We start from the raw sequence: 20,000 nt of genomic DNA, 5'->3' as shown, positions 1-20,000 counted from the left end.
TTTGGTTCTCCTCCTTTGAGACAGACGTCGTATCAGAAGCAGCTCTACAAAGGAAATCGGTTATTTCGTCCAATTTCCTTATTTATGTGGTTTCGTACGAGCTTTCGATAATTAATAGGCAATGTTGTAAGGACATGGCTGAAAACCGTATGATTAATTACCAGATTGTATATAGAGATAAATGTGGGTAAAAGTAAGGTGATGAGATGTACAAGGGGTGAAAGTGGCAGTAGACTGGAAGTGAGCATTAAGGGAGAGCGACTGGAGGAAGTGGATAGTTTTAGGTACTTGGATGCAAATGTGGCAGGAAAAGGTGGAATGAAGGTGGAGGTAGAATGTAGATTGAGATAAGCGAGTAAATGCCTTGGTGGATTGAAGAGTGTAATGAGGAATAGACATTTGGGAATGGATGCTAAAAGGAGACTGTATGAAGGAGTGATTGTGCCAGCATCACTGTATGGGGCAGAAACATGGAACATAAGAGAGGAAGAGAGAACGAGTTTGAATGTGTTTGAGATGAGGTGTCTGAGAAGTAGAGTTTTATGTGGCCTGTATCTTAGTGGTAGGGTCTGTAGACAAAGATAAGCTAATTATATGAATATAAACGAAAGCTCAGCTGATTCTGGGAATGTAAACAAAAGAGCAGCTGATTCTGGGAATGTAAACAAAAGATCAGCTGATTCTGGGAATGTAAACAGAAGATCAGCTAATTCTCGGTATGTAAACAAATGATCAATTGATTCTGGGAGTATGAACAAAAGATCATCCCATTCTGGGAATATTAACAAAAGATCAACTGATTCTGGATTTGTAACAAAAGATAACCTGATTCTGGGAATGCAAACAGATCAACTGATCCTCGGAATGTAAACAAGAGATCAGCTGAGTCTGGGATTGTAAACAAAAAATCAGCTGATTCTGGGAACATAAACTTAAAAAGAAAGGCTGATTCTGGGGTACAGTTCTTTCATGTGGATGTGCAACTGGGTAGGACGGCTTCAGAATTACGACTCGAAGGGAACAACCGGCAGGGTCATCAGCAAGTTTAGGAAACACTGTATCGGGTTCTTTTAATTTAGAATCAATTTGGAAGACTCTTATCCTGTACTCCCTGTATTCTACGTGGTAGAATACAAGGTAGACGACCACAAGGGAGACCCAGGTACTGATGGGTGGTGGAGTAAAGAAGGACAAAGAACGAGTGGTTCCAGGATTGGATTGGAAAGAATTAACACAGGATAGAAGCGCCTGGAAAGGCATAGTTAAAGCGGTGATGGATCGTTAGGCCTGACAGACACCAGGAAAATAATAATAATAATAATAACCTGTACCCAGTGATTCCAGACGATTTCAATCAGTTGATGGGTAGATCTGGATTAGTCCCCTACGACCAAATAGTTTATTTTTTATTTATTTTTTTTTTTTTTAACATTAGATGAGTAAAGATATTAAGAGTTAAAACTGGATACAAAATGGACAGAAATAATCTCATTCTCTCTCTCTCTCTCTCTCTCTCTCTCTCCCTCCCTCTTAGGGACGTTGCTGATTTTTTTTTCGCAAAGAGTATGCCTCCAGGTATATAAAAATCACACTGAAGAGCAAATTTTTGATGTCTTGCTCAAAGGAAAAGCTAAGCCATTTTTCTTTAGAAAGCGAAAATCCCAAATATCACATATTTCTTTGCAGTTTGTGATACACTCATTTTGACTCTATAATATAACGAAGTAAATCAGCGAATACTGAAAAAAAAATCACATAACGTTTTCAGTTCTACACAAAAAAATTGAAATACTAAAAGATGTTGATTTTTTCTTAACAATGTGGAATATGTTATCATTTGGTATATTTATAGTAATTTCCTCTCGTGGAAGAGGAGGAAAATATGAAAGAGAATGTGAAGAAAGTGGAAAAGAATCTAAGTAAAAAAAATAAAAAATTTGAAGAAAAAAAAATGACAGGAGATAGGTCAAACAAGGTTGAGGAGAAATAGAAGGAGGAAGACGAATAAGAGGAGAAGGAGGAGGAGGAGGAGAAGAAAGGAAATAAAACATGATAAGTAAACAAAAATAGAGATTAAAGAGGCGATACAAGAAAAAATGGGAGGTGGGTTTTGGAGAAAGAGGAGAAGAAAGAAATGGAAGATAGAGAAGGAGGAGGAGATGGGAGAGAGGAGAGAGGAGAGAGTTGCAGGAGTGGAAGGAGGAGAAGACAGAAGGAGGGTCTGGAAGAGCTGGAGCTTGAGAAGTTGAAGAAAGATAGAAGAAGGAATGGACTCTGGGATTGATGGAGCAGGAGGAAGAGGAGGGAGAGGATGAGGTGAGAGTGGGAATGAAGTCTGGAAGGAGGGTGAGGAGGAGGAGGAAGAGGAGGAGGAGGAGGAGGAGAAGGAGGAGGATCCCTAGAAAGCCGACACCACATGGGGGCTTTGTTTCAAAAGGAAGGCGGGAAAAAGGAGGACACGTGTTCAGTAAAAAAGAAAAAAAAATAAGAAAGTGGAGGTAAGAACGGAGGGAGGAGGTAAAGGAAGAAAATACAAGAGGACGAGGAGAAGAGGAAAAGAATGGAGGAAGCGCAAGAGAAGATATCAGGAAGGAACGGGAAAGAGAAGAAAGAGGAAAAGAAAGAGTAAAAGGAAGAGGGGGTAGAAGGAAGAAGGAAAGGGAAGAAGGTGGAGGAAATATCAGGAGGAGGAAGAGGAGGAGGAGGTGTGGGAAAGAGCAAGAAAAAGAGGAGAAGAAAGAGGAAGGGGAGGAGGAGAACGCGTAGAAGAAAGAGCAGGAATAAAAATGGTAGAAGGAGGAGAACAAATAGAAGAAAGAGGAGGAGGAGGAGAAAGAGGAGGAGGAGGAGGAGAAGGGGGTGGTAGAGGATGAAGGTGGACAAGTCCGGAGGAGTGAGTTGGAGAAAGACACATGAGACAAAAGAAAAGATGGAGATGATAAGCCAAAGATGATGACGAAGTCATTCCAAGAAGAAGAGAAAATGAGGAAGAGAGAGAAAAAAAGAGGACACAAAACGAAGAGAAAGAGAAAGAGAGACCGTGCAAGCAAGGCATAAGAGAAGCATAATCAGAAGCAGGAAGAGAAGAAGGAAGAGGAGGAGGAGGAGGAGGAGTGAGAAAAAAGAAAAGAGCATGAAGAAGGGGGGGAACGTAAAATGAACAATAATAATGATAGCAGTAAGACGGCGTAAAGGAAGATGGAAACAGAAGACCTTGAATATTTTACGAAAAACGCACGCGTGAAAGGAAGGGATTAAAACAAGGATAAAGGGAATACGAAGAGGAAGAGGATGAAAAAGAGGGAAAGAAAAAAGAGGTAGAGGAGGAGGAGGAGAAAAAGAAAGAGGAAGGGAAGAACGAAGGAAAACAATGGGAGGAGGAGGAAGAGGGAGAGGAGGAGGAAGACGAAGATGACGGGGGATGAGGTGGAGATTGGGGAGGAAGATGATAAGATATAGGAGGAGGAGGACAAAGAGAAGAGGAAAATCCAGCTGCTAAATTATTAAGAGAAAGAGTAGAATAAATAAAAAGAGGAGGAAGAGGGGGAGGAGGAGGAAGAAGAAGGTAATAAGGAATAGGATGAAGAGAAGTAAGAGCAGTTAAAGGATTAGGAGAGAGAAGAGAAGAAGGAAAGAGAGGAGGAGGAGGAGACAAGAACTAGGTTTGAGCTCGAGCACAGACAAAAGTTCTTGCAGCCGAAGTATCCATGTTCCTGTCTCCCGGCAGACTCTTCGTCTGATGCTGAGAGACTCTTCGGAAAGAAGGCCTTCGATGGATCGAGGGCCCAGGAGTTCGATGCACCTCAAAATGATTAGACTTTTTTTTTTTTTTTTTTTTTTTTTTTTTTTTTTTTTTTTTTTTTTTTTTTTTTAGTTTAATTTCTATATTTAATTTTTATGTTGTTTTTCTTGATAGTTTATTCATCTTCATGCATTTGTATATGTTTATTTTTCTAAAAGTAGTTATATATATATATATATATATATATATATATATATATATATATATATGTACATATATGTTTAGGTATGTACGCACACATGTGCACACTAAGCATATATGTATAATGTATGTTTTACGCTTATACTCGTATAAATGTTCACGCACTTATCCATTTAAATACTCTTAAATGTTCTACTCATTTACATAAACATCTACTTTATGTGTATAAGAGAGAAAGAGATATAGTAATCCTTTTCAGCATTTCCAAGACGCCACGTCCTGAGAGAGAGAGAGAGAGAGAGAGAGAGAGAGAGAGGGGGGGGTGAGGAGGGAGGGAGGAATAGGGCTGTTCTATGCTAAATACGTGGGTCCCCCAATTTGTCTTCGGCTTGTGAGGGTGAGAAGGACGAAGAGACGGTGTGTGTGTGTGCTTGAGTTTTTTTTTTTTTTTTTCTTTAGTGATAAGTAAGGATCTTGATGCTAGTAAAAATAAATATCTCGCTTGCTGAAGACGACATTACAACGACAGATATGAACTAACGGATTTCATAGAAAGTCTATCCGAAATATCCTGTAACTATCTAACGTTATATATATCGATCTATCTATCCATTCATCTACATATCTCGTTTTCTATAACTTTTCTAATATTTCTATACTACTTTAAGTTACATCATTCCCAGTTCTTTCCTATCCCCTCCTCTTTATCCTCTTGTAGCTCTTGTTACCTTACTACGCATCTGTCCTCTTTGGCACTCTTTGGGGTTCGTTGCTGCTCTTTGTTCTTTGGATCTCAGCATGTGGCACCCTCTTGTGGCACCTTCATGCATGAACACGTGAGTTCTCACGCTCTCACTCCAATACTCTCACGTCAACTCGCTCTCACTCTGATCAAAGTGGTGAGAGAGCTGTTCATACTCGCATGCATGTTTTTTTTATTATTAATTATTATCATTATCATTATTATTATTATTATTATTATACCATTATATTACTATTATTATTATATCAATATATTATTATGTTATTACTATATTAGTTTTTTCTTTTTTAATCTTATGTTTTTTCTTTTGTTTCCATGTTCTCTTCCTCGTTTTTATTCATTTTTTCGTTCTTTTTCTTTTTTCTTTTTTATCTTTCTAATTTTTTCTCTGTCTCTGTTTCCTTCTCTTTTTCTTTTCTCTTTATTTTTATCAATCTTTTTCTCTTTTATGCCCACCTCCTTTCTCTTTTTTATTCATTTTCATCGTTCTCTTTCCCTTTCTTTTCTCTATCTTTATCATTCTTTTTCTTCCTCTTACTCTCTATATCTTTTCTTTTTTCTTTATCCGTCTCTTTCACTTTCTCTTTTTCTCTCTTTCCTTCTCACTTTTCTCCCCATCCTCTCTCTCTCTTTCTCTCTCACTCTCTCTATCTCTTTCTCTACTAAGGATTTTATTTTGGTTACGCCACAGATATTCCATCCAGAACTTTGCTCCTGTGTATTTGGTCATCATGTCAGATCTATACTTAAGCCTAATAAAAACATCTATAGTAACCAGTATCAAGCATATAATGTACACCGGGATAGAATAACTTAGAAAAAATAAACTCTGGTCACTCTTAATTGTTCCTTGTTCCTGGTCCTGTATAGATCCTCCTCGACCGTCTTCACCTCCTCCTCCTCAACCAGTTCTCCTCCTCAACCATTCCTCCTCCTCTCTGGTCCTATGTTCGAAGACCTTATACAAGGAATTTACTCATATTTCCCATCTGTGGATGTTTAGTTCTTTTGTATCGTGGAAATTGAAGGTAATCAATACACTCGTGCTCATATTTCTTTATTTGAGTTCGATTCCCGGACCCACTGTGATCTTGTTGCGTTGGTTTCCGACACGCCTGGTCAGGCGAGGAGGCGATCCAACGTCGGCCTAATAACCAAGCGGCGTGCCGAAATTGACAGGGCTTTGTCCTATCAGGGGTTTCTCACTTCCCACCGCGAGGGAGTGGGACGGCGATTTTTATTTTATTGACTTATTCATCTACTTATATTTATTCATCTATTCCCCGATTTATGTTGAGTATTTCCCTGGGTGTTCTTATTCACCGACTCCTACTCTTATTTTTTAAGATTTTTTTCTTTCTTTTTTCTTTTTTTTTTTTTTTTTTTTTTTTTTTTTTTTTTTTTTTTTTTTTTTTTTTTTTTTTTTTTTCTTTTTTCTTTTTTTGACTAAACATTCTTCGTGGCCCTGGGCCACAATCTTGCCTTGTAAGCTCGATGGCCCAAGCGAGATTCCTATTGGCTCCCGCATTGGCCGCAGCGAAGCATCACGCAGATGTAAACCACTCGCCCATTTAGTCTAAAGAGACTGTACTCGATTCTCTTCTCGATTCTTCTTTCGCTCCTGCGCCGCTCGCTACCTGCCGTCGGCCAATCAGCTTCTCCCGTTATCCCTTTGTTTATTGTCGATCTCACTTCCACCTTTCACCATCAACGCCTCTTCTGTCTCGACCTCAGATGAGCCCAGAAGCCACGAAGACCAGGGAACCGCTGAAGACTTGGAGAACGTTATTAGCCTGAGAGCTGGAATCCATGAAACACAGAAACCCTAATGACTGCAAGAGGAGAAGGAAGAAGAGGAGGAGGTGCAAGAGGAGGAGGAAGAGGAGAAGAAGAAGAAATAATAGGAAGATGAGGAGAAACAAAAGGAGGAAAAGTAGGAGGAAGAGAAGAAAAATAAAGAAAATGGGGAGAAAAAGGAGGAGAAATAGTAGTAGGAAGAGGAGAGGAATGAATAGGAATATGAGGAGAAAGAAGGTGGAGGAAGAGTAGGAGAAAGAGAAGAAGAAAAAATAGGAAGATGAGGAGACAAAAGAGGAGGAGGAGAAGGAGGAAGAGGGGTAGTAGAAAAATAGGAAGATGGGGAGAAAAAAGGAAGAAGAGGAAAAGAAAATATAGAGAAATAGGAAGAAAAAGGAGGAAGAATAGGAGGAAGAGAAGAAAAAATAGGAAGGTGGAGAGAAAAAATGTGAAAGAGTAAGAAGAGAAAAAAATCAGGAGAAAGAAAGGAGGAGGAAGAGTAGGACGAAGAAAAGAAAAGATAGGAAGATAGGAAAAAAGGAGGAAGAAAAGGGGAAGAAGAAAACATTAGGAAGATGGGGAGAAAAAATAAAGAGGAGGAAGAATAGGAGAAAGAGGGGGGAGAAGAAAAAAGAAGGATAGGACGAAAAGTGGAGGAGGAAAGAACTAGGAAGAGATCGATCACAGACAAAAGGTCTCGTAGTCGAAGTAGCCAAGTTGGTTTTCTTCGGCTGATTTCAGATTCAAGTGTCTGGAAACCTTTACATTCCAAGATTTTATTTGTTTTTATTCTAAATTCAGAACCGCGTATAAACCCGATGTTCTTAAGTCATGGGCCCTAAATATACGACCATATGAAGCCTTGAATATTTGACCCCATGAAGCCCTGAGTATATGACCCCCTGAAACTCTAAAGATCTTTAAGGTCCCTTTTTTTTCTAAGAATGGATTTGTGATAAAGCTGAAGCTAAGAAACCATGGTGCTCTGAATATATGACATCCTGAAGTGCTTAAGTCCCTGACGTTTTCAACGCGAGAACGTTTTTTTTTTTTTTTTTTTTAATTAAAGAATAGGCAATTTTATGCACTTCAAGGCAGTATTTACAGACACTTCTGGGAGTTGTATTCACCCTTACAGCTGCATGAAATTCTTTGTTTTCAGCCGGGAATGACTTCAGAAAAAGACTCCACCGGATTAAGTGGTTAAACCTGCTCTGGTACACCCTGAAACGATGAAGCCCTGAAACCCTGAAACTGTGGCAGAGGACTGATTTCACCTTCTTGAGTCTTCGTATGACCACTACCCTTTACTCTTTAAGAAATTTTGGTTTATTTTTCGATTTCTTCTTTCCCTCAAGTTCTTAAAGACGTTTTGGTTTATTTTTCGAAACTTTCTTTCCCTCATGTTCTTTAAGAAATTTTGGGCTATTTTTCGACGTTTTCTTTCCTTCAGCTTCTTTAAGAAATTGTGGTTTATTTTTTGAAAGACGCCTCTTGAAATATGAACACCTTATTCTCTGAATACGAAACGGGCACCGAAGGCATAAAATGCATACACCTCCTAACACGCGAACACAAACATTTTCACAGCAGGAAACAAAGTAAGGACAATGAGAAGAAAAACTCGGAATTTCGAGAAGAGAAGAGGACGAAAAATCCGCGGACGAAGAGATAAAAAAATGGGATGAAAGACTGTGAAGGAAGCTTTAATGAAGGGATGCTGGTTGTGTGAGCGTTAATTAGAGAGATGGGATGAATGAACGACACGAAGGGATGGTCGGAGACAGGAAAATGAACGAAAAATAATATAATGGACGAAATGTGCGAAATAAATCCTGGGAAAATCTTAATAACTTTTGTTAAGATTTAAGAAGAGACACACTCCAATAGAATACATGGTTACCTATATTGCAAAACGTTTATATATATACATATATATATATGTATATATATGTATATATATATACATACACATACTGAATGGTCCCCAGTACATAGGTTTTTTCATACATTAATTTCCATTTTAATTCCATACCATCACGGTCGAGACTGACAGTGAAGTCGATGGATGTATATACAGAAACTGATACGTAGTCAAGCGATGGACTCGAACGAAGCACCATCATGGCAGGGGTGGGTTAAACAAAAAATCGTGTAAATGTAACTCGAGGAGACAAATATAAGAAATTGTGCTCACCTTATATCTCTCTTGATGGCGCAATGGTTTAAGTCACTGTTCATTTGTTACGTCTCAGCTTGGTAGTGTAGTTGTGAGGGTGTCAAGAGTGAAGAGAGTGCAAGGGAGAGAAGGGGTGGCTATAATAGTAAGTGAAGAGATAGGTAATGGTGTGGTTTCTTCAAGAATGTGGATGAAGGTGAAACTGGGAAGGGAGATGTGGGTCTTTATAAGTGCATAAGGGCCTGGTAGTGAGAAGAGTGTAGAAGAAAAGGTGTTTTTTAATATTTAAACGAGTGCATAGAGGGTTTAGGGAGAATTATCATTGTAGTGGTATTGGGAGATCTCAATGCTAGGGTAGGAGACGAACCAATAGATGGAGTTGTTGGGAAGTGTGGAGTGCCAGGAAAAAATCGTAGTGGAGAAATGAAAATCGAGATGTGTCTAGAGAGTTGATACCATATACAGTGCTTAGGAAGAAAGTCAAGCATAAGTACACATAGGAGAGGGTGGTGGATAGAAGGGTGATAGACAGGGATTTGATGGACTATATAGTGGTAACCAGGAGAAGAGTAGGAAGAGTTTTAAATGTACATGTTCTTTGGGGAGAGAGTGGGGGAATATCAGATTTTTTGTGGAAGGTAAGTTGAGAGTGGAGAATAGAAGGAGAAAGAGGAAAAGGACAGAAGGTAGGGAGGTGCTTAGAGTAAACTGCTTAAATGAGAAAGAAATGAAGAAGGATTACAAGAAGCTGAGAGAAGAGTAGAAGGGAGTGAAGGGTAGAGTAGAACTAGGAGTGGAGGAGGAATGGGGGTGTTTCAAGGAGGGAGTCACAAGGGGTGCAAAGATGGGGTGTGGAACAAGGAGGACGGGAGGAAATAGAAGAATGGGTAACGGGTGGTGGGATGATGAACCAAAGAAGGTTGTGGAAGAGAAGAAACGAGCATTCACAGATTGGTTGATAAATAGGACGAATCATATGAAAGGTACAAAGAAAAGAGAAGTAAAGCATAAGATAAAGGTGACAAAAAGGAGAAGAGATGTGAAATGAGGTAAGATCATGACAGAAAATTGGAAAATAATAAAAATATTTTTGGAAGGAAATGAAGAGAGGAAGAGAAGGTAAATGAAGTAGAGAAGAAAAGGTAAAAGGTGCTGATGGAGAGATGGTAATGGAAGAGACGACAGTAAAAGGGAGATGGGTAGAGTATTTTAGGGAGTTGTTGAATGTGAAGGAGGACAGGGAGAGAAAGGTAGCTGCAGTGTGAAGTGCTACGAAACTGACAGTAATGAATAAAGAAAATGGAGGAGAAATAAGGAAAGATGAGGTGAAATCAATTATTGAAATGATGAGAGCAGGTAAGGCACCTGGGTTAGATGGGTGTCATGCGGGGTATCTAAAAAAGGGAGGTACAGGGATGGTGGATTGGCTGGTGAGGTTTAATGTTTATCTAAAAGAGGGTAGAGTGCCGTTGGACTGGAGTGCATTCATAGTTCCGCTTTACAAGGAAAAAGGGGACAAGTGTGAGTGTAGTAGTTTCAGAGGGATCAGTTTGTTGATTGCAGTTGGGAAGGCTTATGGAAGGGTTTTGATTTAAAGGATTAGATCAGAGGGAGTAATTGGTGAGGAAAAATGTGGGTTTAGGGCAGGTATGGGTTGCCTGGATCAGAATTTTGTGGTAAAGCAGATATGTGAAAAAGATTTAGAAAAAGTTAAGAATTTTTGGGGGGGCCTTTATGAATTTGGAAAAGGCGTATGACAAGGTAGACAGGAAGGCACTGTGGGAGGTATTGCAGATATATGGGATAGAAGGAAAGCTGTTAAGAGCAGTCACGAGTTTTTACGAGACTAGTAGAGCCTGTGTTAGAATTAGAAATGGAGAGAGCGAGTGTTTTGAGGTAAAGGTGGGATTTCGCCAGGGGTGTGTTATGTCACCATAGCTGTTCAATTTATACATGGATGGGGTGGTGCGAGATGTAAATGCAAGAGTAATGGGCCGGGGATTGGAGATGGTTAAAGAAGATGGACAACAATGGGAGATAAGTCAGTTGTTTGCTGAGGACACTGCGCTTGTAGTGATAGAGTTTGGGAAGGTGTGTGAAAGAAGGATGTTGAAGATATATATGGATAAAAGTAAGATGGCGAGATGTACAAGAGGAAAGGATGTCAGCAAACTGGAAGTGAATATTAAGGGAGAAAGACTGGCGGAAATGAATAGCGTTAAATACTTTGGGGCGAATGTAGCGGAAAAAGATGTGGAAATGGAGGTAGAATGTAGAGTGAGAGAAGCAAGTAAATGCCTTGGGGGATTAAAAAGTGTAATGAAAAATTTACATTTGGAATGGATGTTAAGAGAAGGTGTGATTGTGCCGACAGTACTGTATGGGGCAAAAACATGGAACATAAGAGAGAAAGAGTTTAAATGTGTTTGAGATGAAATGCCTGAGAAGTATGATAGGGGTTACTAGGCTGGATAGAGTAAGAAACGGGGAGGTGAGGAGGAGAGCGTGGGTGGAAAGGGAGTTGGGAGATAGGGTTGATGAAAGAGTATTAGGATAGTTTGGACACATGGAAAGAACGAGTGAAGAAAGATTAAGTGTTAAAGACTGAGGTGTGGAAGGCAGAGGTGAAGGGAGTGAACATAAGGGGGCGACCAAGGATGAGATGAGATGGATGGGGTAAAAGGGGCATTGGGAAAGAGGTGGATGTCTGTTGAGGAAGGAAGGGAGAAGACAGAAGATAGGGTTGAGTGGAGAATGGTTGTACTGTATATGGATGCTGCTGCGATGCATAGGAGTGCGACATGGATACAAACAAATTAATCTGTATTATCTATCTTGTTCAATTACAATTAATGATGATATGGTTTAACGTCACAAACTACTCCCTATCGGGAGGCTAGGAGGGTGCCCCTTATAGAGGACTTTGTAGCGTGGAATTTGATTAAATATGCCCTTGGTTCAACTTCGCCGGTGGTAGGGTTCGAACCACCATCCTCTCGACCTTCGCCGCAAGTAACGACGCCCTAACCCGCTCTGACAGCGAACTTCCTTAATTACAATTAAGTAAAAAAAAAAAAATCACTTTTCGATATTACCTGACATTAAGAGTGACAAAACATCTTAAGAGCAACACAGATACAAACTAGTCGATCTGTTATATCTATTTGGTTTAAATTGTAATTAAGTCAAGAAAACTCACTCTCCTTCTTCTTCTTCTTCTTGTTCCACAGCCAGGCGAATGGAATTACCGGGTCGAGAACCGAGCTGACTCCCACCAGAGTCTCTTCATCAGCGTCCAGGCGACTCCGAGGACTCCCAGTGGCTCCGGGCGCATGGGACACTTCCCTCAGCTCACGGGGGAGGCCATCACACTCCACGCGTGGACTTCCCAAGGCGCGGCTCCCATCAACTCCACCCGTTCAGATGGGGCTATGCCACCAGTCATCGTCTATGCCCAGGTAACAGAAGTTTTGGAGTGTCCTTCGCTTCTCCTCATAGATCGCTGACCCATGCTGATGTCATGGCCAGTGTCTTCTCCCAGTACCTACCGTTAGACTAGTTTGTATATGATTATAACAAGCATATAACCAACGTGCATATGTATATGTGTATGCGTGTGTATGTGTCTGTGTGTGTGTACGTGTGTACTATATACTCGTAGGCGTATGTTTATGTACGCGCATACGTGTGTGTATGCATGCATACCAACATGTACATCGATATAGACTTGTATCTGTACAAGTGTCTTCTCCTAGTACCCACCTTTAGACTAGTTTGTTTATGATTATAACAAGCATATAACCAACGTGCATATGTATATGTGTATGCGTGTGTATGTGTCTGTGTGTGTGTACGTGTGTACTATATACGCGTATGTTTATGTACGCGCATACGTGTGTGTATGCATGCATACCAGCATGTATATCCATATAGAATTGTACCTGTACACATAACGCAGCACACATGATTTTTTTTTTGGTATGTAAATGGATGACAAGTAATTATAGAATTCATTCCATAAAACCACTGGATCCTATAACTAACCAGACGAATTGAATTATAATTAGATTGATCATTAAAATTGTCACTCCCGTTTAACACATCTATCTAAAATTGCCCCAACATTATAATAATCATTGGTTTGGAAAATCTCGCGAATCATTGTTATCACAGTCATTACAGCAGGAAGAAATAAAACAAAAGTGCTTAAACAGAATTTACCAAATGTAATGAAAACATTTACCTGAAGGCACAGGTAAACGTTATTTCTTTTTGTTATAAATAGCAAACGTTCACTAACGATTTTGGTTGAATTTCAATTAATAACAGACATTGTACATTGTCAAAGTCGAAAATTTTTACTATTCCAAAGTGAAAATATGATAATAAATCATTATCATACACATGAACAACGCAATATTGTATATTCATACACAAAAGCGCATACAAACAAATACTAGTATATGTAATGTATATACAAACATACACACTTAAACACACACACGCACAGAAACTGTCATACACATGTGTACGCACATGCACACATATTCCTATATACACGCACGCATATTCATATACAAGCAAACACACACACGCACATACACACACACACACACACACACACACACACACACACACACACACACACACACACACACACACATGCACTCTCGTTTTGACACTCTTCATAATTACTTAGAATCTTTACATAAAACAAAATGCCAGTTCAGGAAACTTCTGTGAATGTAGACCAGCGGGACCAGCATGACAAGAGCGGAGTCCACCAGGAGACACTGTTCACACCTCAAAAAAAAAAAAAAAAAAAAAAAAAAAAAAAAAATGAGGACCTTTCTTCTTTTTCTCCTGACGCAGGTATCCGTAGGAGGCGTGTCCCCTGTGGTGGACGCTGACGTGGAGGCTGTCCTTCTGCGTTTGGGCTACAACAAAACAGGAAGTCCCTACGACCCTCTCACCTTCAAGCTTTTCGACAATGGGAATGGAGGTGAGGCCACATATTCCTTCCCCTTTTGTTATTGTGTGTATATGTTTGTGCATGATGATGGTGGTGGTGGAAAGATGTAGATATATCATGATTGCGTGTGTGTGTGTGTGTGTGTGTGTGTGTGTGTGTGTGTGTGTGTGTGTGTGTGTGTGTGTGTGTGTGTGTGTGTGAGTTTGTGTGTGTATAGTGGTAAAATTATGTACATATATCATGACCGTGTATATGCGTGTGTGTGTGTGTGTATGGTGGCAGTAGTAGTAATGTTGAAATAAAGTACATATATCATGACCGTGTATGTGCGTGTGTGTGTGTGTGTGTGTGTGTGTGTGTGTGTGTGTGTGTGTGTGTGTGTGTGTGTGTGTATGTGCGCGTATGGTGGTGATACAATAATGTACATATATCATGATGTGTGCGTGTGTGATTCACCATTCACCATGGTCTCGGATCACGTGTTAGACTCGTGATGGACAGTTATTAACTTCCCGGATGAGAGCTCCGAGCTCGTATGACCGATCATTGGGTAATACTGTGACCTTACACGTACACACACACCCAACTCCTCGCCCACGAGAGTTGGAGTAACAACCAGCATCGCAGCGATACTGAAATTATTTCAACCCTGGGCGGGATTCGAACCCGGACCGCCGTAGTAGCAGGCGAGAACTGTAACCATTGCTCCACGAAGCGTGTTTGTGTGTGTATGGTGATGGTGCTGCTGAAATAACATTCATATATCATGGCCGTGTGTATGTTCAAGTGTCCTTGTGTATTTACCTAATTTATCTAACTAATTGTAGTATACAAGTTTGGGGTAATGATCGTGGGGTCCCGTCTCTTACTTTCCAATTCATCATACCTAGCTTCATATTCATGTACGATACCAATTTGATTTGTATCCTGATTTCCTAGTTATCAATGTTAGATTTAAGATCATGTTTTGTTTCAGATTGGTCTATATCACCTTCTAACCAATTCCTATATCTATGTGTGTGTGTGTGTGTGTGTAATTCACCATCGTCTTGGATCACGTGTTGGACTCGTAATTGACAGCTATTTCCCTCCCGAAGGAGAGCTCAGAGCTCATATATGACCCATCTATGGGATCTTGTGACCTTACACGCACACACACCCCAATACCCCGCCCACGAGAGTTGGAGTAACAACCCACAGTGTGTGTGTGTGTGTGTGTGTGTGTGTGTGTGTGTGTGTGTGTGTGTGTGTGTGTGTGTGTGTGTGTGTGTGTGTGTGTGTGTGTGTGTGTGTGTGTGTGCGTGATTTTGTTTGTGCATGCACGTGCGTGTGTGGATGCACAGGCAAGAACATTTGTGCACTCATGCACACATTTATGTGGCAATATACAATTCTTATCCACAAATGTGTGCAAGTTCCAGCCTCACAAGAATACCTTTTGTGAGTATATGTGGTGCTAGTTGTGGTGGAATAATGTATATATATGTGTATATATATATATATATATATATATATATATATATATATATATATTATATATATATATAGGGTGACACAGAAAAAAGGAACTTTTGAAAAAACAATCAAAATAGAAATCCAAATGTATATATATATATATATATATATATATATATATATATATATGTGTGTGTATATATATATATATATATATATATATATACATATATATATATATATATATATATACAATGACAGCAATTGAATCACTACAACTTGCCTTTTAAGAGACAGTAATCCAAATTATCAGTGTTTGAAAATTACGTCCTGTAGAAGGCGTCCTCCTGTACCATTCTTCCAATCTGCTGTTGAGGTTCCCCCATTGCTCGCTGCAACATCTCAGCTGGGATGCCACGAATTTCATCTTGAATTCTTTGTTTCAATTCATACATTGTCCTTGGCCGAGTCGTGTAGACCCGACTCTTCAGGTAGCCCCACAAGAAAAAATCACAAACGGACAAATCTGGTGATCTTGGGGGCCAGGGAATGTAATCGAATCTTGAGATGACACAGTTACCGAACAATTCTCGCACAGCTGCCATTGATTACCATGCAGTGTGCGATGTCGTACCATCCTGTTGAAATCCAGGTTTCGTGAAGTTGTGGAAAATTGTTCAGTGCAGGTGCAACAAAGGATTACAACATCTCAACATACAGATCCGAAGTGACATTCACTGTGCTTCTCTATTCATTTTCGAAAAGTTAAGGTCTGATGACCACGTGTGACAAAACTGCACGCTGCTTTCACCTTGCTGACGTGTAAATGATGTTCGTAAACATTTTTAGGGTTGCTATCTGCCCAGTAACGATAGTTCTGTTTATTCACGTAACCTGTGAGATGAAAATGGACTTCATCTGACATCCACAGCTTGTCCGGAAATTCATTGTCCTCGTTTATATTCGTCATAATTTGCTGACAGAAGTGTAATTGCAACTGGTGATCCTTCTCCTTCAGTTGTTGCACGATCTGCAACTTGTACGGATGAAATTTTAAATCAAAATGGAGAATTCAGCGAACTATCTCTCGGGACAAACTGACTCCAGCTGCTTGCTTACGAAATGAATGCCGTGGGCTCCGTAAGACAGAAACGCGTACAGCTTCGATATTCTATGGAGTACAAGCACTTCTCGGTCGTCCTGTCGGTTTCTTTTAGACCAGATCCAAACTCTTCAAAGTTTTTAATCCAGTTTTTTATCGCGTGTCTCAAGGGAACCCGACCATGACGTCCTAAGTTGAACGTTGGAACTTCTGCGCACCTTCCAAATTATCATTGTTTTTGTAAGACACTTTTATAGCAAAAACACGCTGTTGACCGTTCCACTACTGCATGATTACTAAATGGCGAGAGTGTTCACAGCTCAAGGTCCCTGTTCCGCAGTGCTGCCAACTGTACAAGGCTGCCACTACGCATTTCAAAAGTTTCACTTTTTCTGTGTCACCCTATATATATATATATATATATATATACATATATATGTATTCATATATACATATTTATGTATATATATATATATATATATATATATATATGTACATAAGTTGAACATTAATAGTGCCATGTTTGTATATATCCCTTTAACACAAGTCCTATATTCTCAGACAAATAAATTCGTCAGGCGTTAGCCAGAATAGAAAATGTAAACTTCGTCGAGTTGAATACATCAATTCAAGTGTCACTATGAAGTCTTTTATTAATTTCTGGAATAAACCAGACAATTTTATTCAGTTCCGGTCCAAACCGAGCTTACCCATAAGTGTGAAAATATTATCTAAGTCCCTGTTCACAGTAGCAGTTTGAACCACGCAGAAACCGTGACGATACCATATAGCCAATGAAAAAACTGCGCGGTTGTGTATGTACGTCTTCATTGACTTACATTGGAAGTGAACCGTAAGAGCTCCCCCAGCCTGTACAATTTTTTTTTTGTCTTGTATGTGTGAATATGAATTTTTATGGATGCTGATGCAGTGTGGGCGGCTGGGAGAGCTTTGCGTGCTCTCAGACGCGCGCGCACACACAGACTGTCAGTACGGCGGTACCGGCGGTATCTGGTTCGAATCCTGCCCAGGGTTGCAAATAATTTCAGTATCGCTGCGCTTCGAGTCGTTACTCCAACTCTCGTGGGCGGGGAGTTGGGTGAGTGTGTGTGCGTGTAAGGTCATAGCATTACCCATAGATCGGTCATACGAGCTCTGAGCTCTCTTCCGGGAGGGAAATAGTTGTCGATCACGAGTCCAACACGTGGTCCAAAGCCCAAGGTGAATCACACACGCATACATTATTGATAGAAACTTAAAAAATGGGAGCGATGAAAGGTAAACTTATGCTTAAGCTAATGAATCCCCGTCTCAGGTGTTTGTACTCCGAAGGGGCTAAGTGGAACGAAGTCTCCCACTCGAGGGGCGAAGAGGTCCCTCCTGCCTTCAATGAGGAAATAAAGGAAAATATCGGTTGTTAGTTTTATGTTGGGGAATGGAGGGGGAAGACCCTGCCGTAAGTGGGCAGTTTATATATTAACAGTTTACGTAAACACCTTCTCCAGTTTAAATATAATTAGTGAAAACCGTACGACCTTTGGTGAAAATGCTTTTGTGTGGGGATGCACGAATATCGTTATACTTGCTCTTTGAGTGTGTGTGTCTGTGTGTGTGTGTATATATATATATATGTGTGTGTATATATATATTATATATATATGTGTGTGTGTGTGTGTGTGTGTGTGTGTGTGTGTGTGTGTGTGTGTGTGTGTGTTTGTGTGTGCGAGTGCACATATAGAATATCAGAAAACCAATGAAGATAAAAACACATAATTTATGAAATGTATTTATACGCATATAGATATGCAATCGTATTGATCCACGTTCTTTGCACATTGTTCTCAGCATATGCCTACGCCTGTATCATACACATATCCAAATAACGCCCACTTTCATTCTCTTCAGACCCGGATATAACAAAGGGTGACGGAGTCTACTCCCGCTACCTTCGAGCCCTCGAAGACACTCCTGCCCGGTACACCTTCACCGTCCGCTTGACCGACAACTCCGGCCGCGCCGCCATTGTCAAGCCGACGCCGTCGCCGGCACCGATGGCCCCGAACTCCGATTTCAGCTACATTGAGAACTACGTCCACCAGCCCATCACCGAACGTGGGCCTCGGTTCACAAGGGCGCTGCCCTATGACCCAGGTAGGTCGTCAAGAGTATGTGGTTCATCTCTCTCTTATTCTTATTTCTTTGCTAGAGCTTCACCAGTTGCTTAGTATCATTTATTCATTATCTGATACATATGAAGCGCATTAACATAAGATTTTTTTTTCAACAACAGCTGCACCCCACTGCTGCGGGTCAGTGGTTCCTTACACGAATACCCAACTGACCGGGAAACTCTCCCGCGCCGTCAGTGTCGGGGTCATTGACGTGGTGGGCACCACGGTCAGCCCTGGGATGACCCCTCCTTCCAGGGTCGCTGACCTTAGGGCTGAGGTCAATGTGGCGACACTCCAGGTCACCTTCTACTGGACGGCTCCTGGGGCCTATAGGGATCATGGAGTTGGTAAGAATACACACACACACACACACACACACACACACACACACACACACACACACACACACACACACACACACACACACACACACACACACACACATACACACATATATATATATATATATATATATATTTGTATAGTAAGAATATTTTGTGGTTATTAGACGTGAAATGTTATAAAAATGAAGTTAATATCTTGTGGGGTAATTCATGAAGAGATAAACATGTTTAAAGACTGTCGGCGAACTTTGGAATTGGTTATACACTTTCACAGCCAACAATAATCTGTTGATCTAGATTCTCAAAAGCGTCACAATACCTGAACATTTCCCCGTTCTCCTCCACAGCGTCACACTACGAAGTCGTCTTCTCAAGGGACATCACCGCGGTGGCCCAAGGACATGGGAAAAAGATCGAGGGATGGACTGATCCCCTCCAGGCTGGGATGTCCTCCGTCCACATGATGCGCTGGCTCCGTCACGACACTGTCTACTTCATCGCCATCAGAGCCGTCGGGAGGGCGGGGGCCGCTGGGGAGTGGTCCAACGTAGCTGAGGTCTTCATGCCTCACCCTCCAACCACGACCGAGATCTACACCCGAGGGTCTACTCAAGGAGGAGTCATTGGGATGGGCATCGGAGGAGCTCTTGGGGAGTTGGGTACTACCACCCCCCAGCCCGGGTCGATCTCGACAAGGGATATTCTGGCCATGGTGGGTGCTGGGTGTGGTCTCCTGATCATCATCCTCCTCCTGGCCGTCTACTACATCGTCGTCGTCGGTCGCCGTCGACGCCAGCATCAGGAGAAGCAGAAGAACATCGAGATCGTCGACTGCCCACCGATGTCCAAGACCTCCGGCGAGGGAGATCCCGAGAGCGAGACCGATTCGATCAGCAAGCCTCCTCCCCCGGAGAATATGGTCGCCGCTGACATCACCGAGGTTCCTGCGACGAGATCGCTAAGTCCTGTCCAGTCGTGGCCGGCCTCGAAGCTCCTGGCCGAGCATGAGCGTAGGCAAGGCCCGGACGAAAGTGTGGACGGCGTGAACCCTCCAGATGAGATGTCCCCAAATCAGCAACAACCCCAGCACCTGCACATACAGCAGCACCACCACCCAGACCTGGGGGTGCCCTACATGCCTCAGCCAGCTCCTCCCCACCCCTTCTACTACCACACCCCCAACGGACACTACATCGAGGACACTCTCCCCATGGACGGCGGGTCCCTCGTGTCTACGCAGCCCTCAGAGTCTCTCCTCGTCTACAACGTCGACA

General features: G+C 41.3%; 1 protein-coding gene across 1 annotated transcript in view; it reads left to right on the top strand.

Annotated features, from left to right (window-relative positions):
* LOC143026335 (calcium-activated chloride channel regulator 1-like) overlaps positions 1 to 20,000 on the top strand; it is a 93,308-nt gene that overhangs the window by 71,898 nt on the left and 1,410 nt on the right. The window contains exons 10-14 of the mRNA XM_076186544.1: positions 11,913 to 12,140; positions 13,555 to 13,684; positions 18,117 to 18,362; positions 18,502 to 18,729; positions 19,074 to 20,000. The exon at positions 19,074 to 20,000 is cut by the window's right edge and continues 1,410 nt beyond it. Coding sequence (XP_076042659.1) covers positions 11,913 to 12,140; positions 13,555 to 13,684; positions 18,117 to 18,362; positions 18,502 to 18,729; positions 19,074 to 20,000 — 1,759 coding nt within the window. The remainder of the gene's footprint in view (positions 1 to 11,912; positions 12,141 to 13,554; positions 13,685 to 18,116; positions 18,363 to 18,501; positions 18,730 to 19,073) is intronic.

This window comes from Oratosquilla oratoria, chromosome 6, assembly GCF_046742065.1.
Source record: "Oratosquilla oratoria isolate Oo_2021 chromosome 6, ASM4674206v1, whole genome shotgun sequence".
Taxonomy (NCBI): domain Eukaryota; kingdom Metazoa; phylum Arthropoda; class Malacostraca; order Stomatopoda; family Squillidae; genus Oratosquilla; species Oratosquilla oratoria.
The sequence above is the reverse complement of the archived record's forward strand: the minus strand, read 5'-3'. Positions and strand labels throughout refer to the sequence as shown.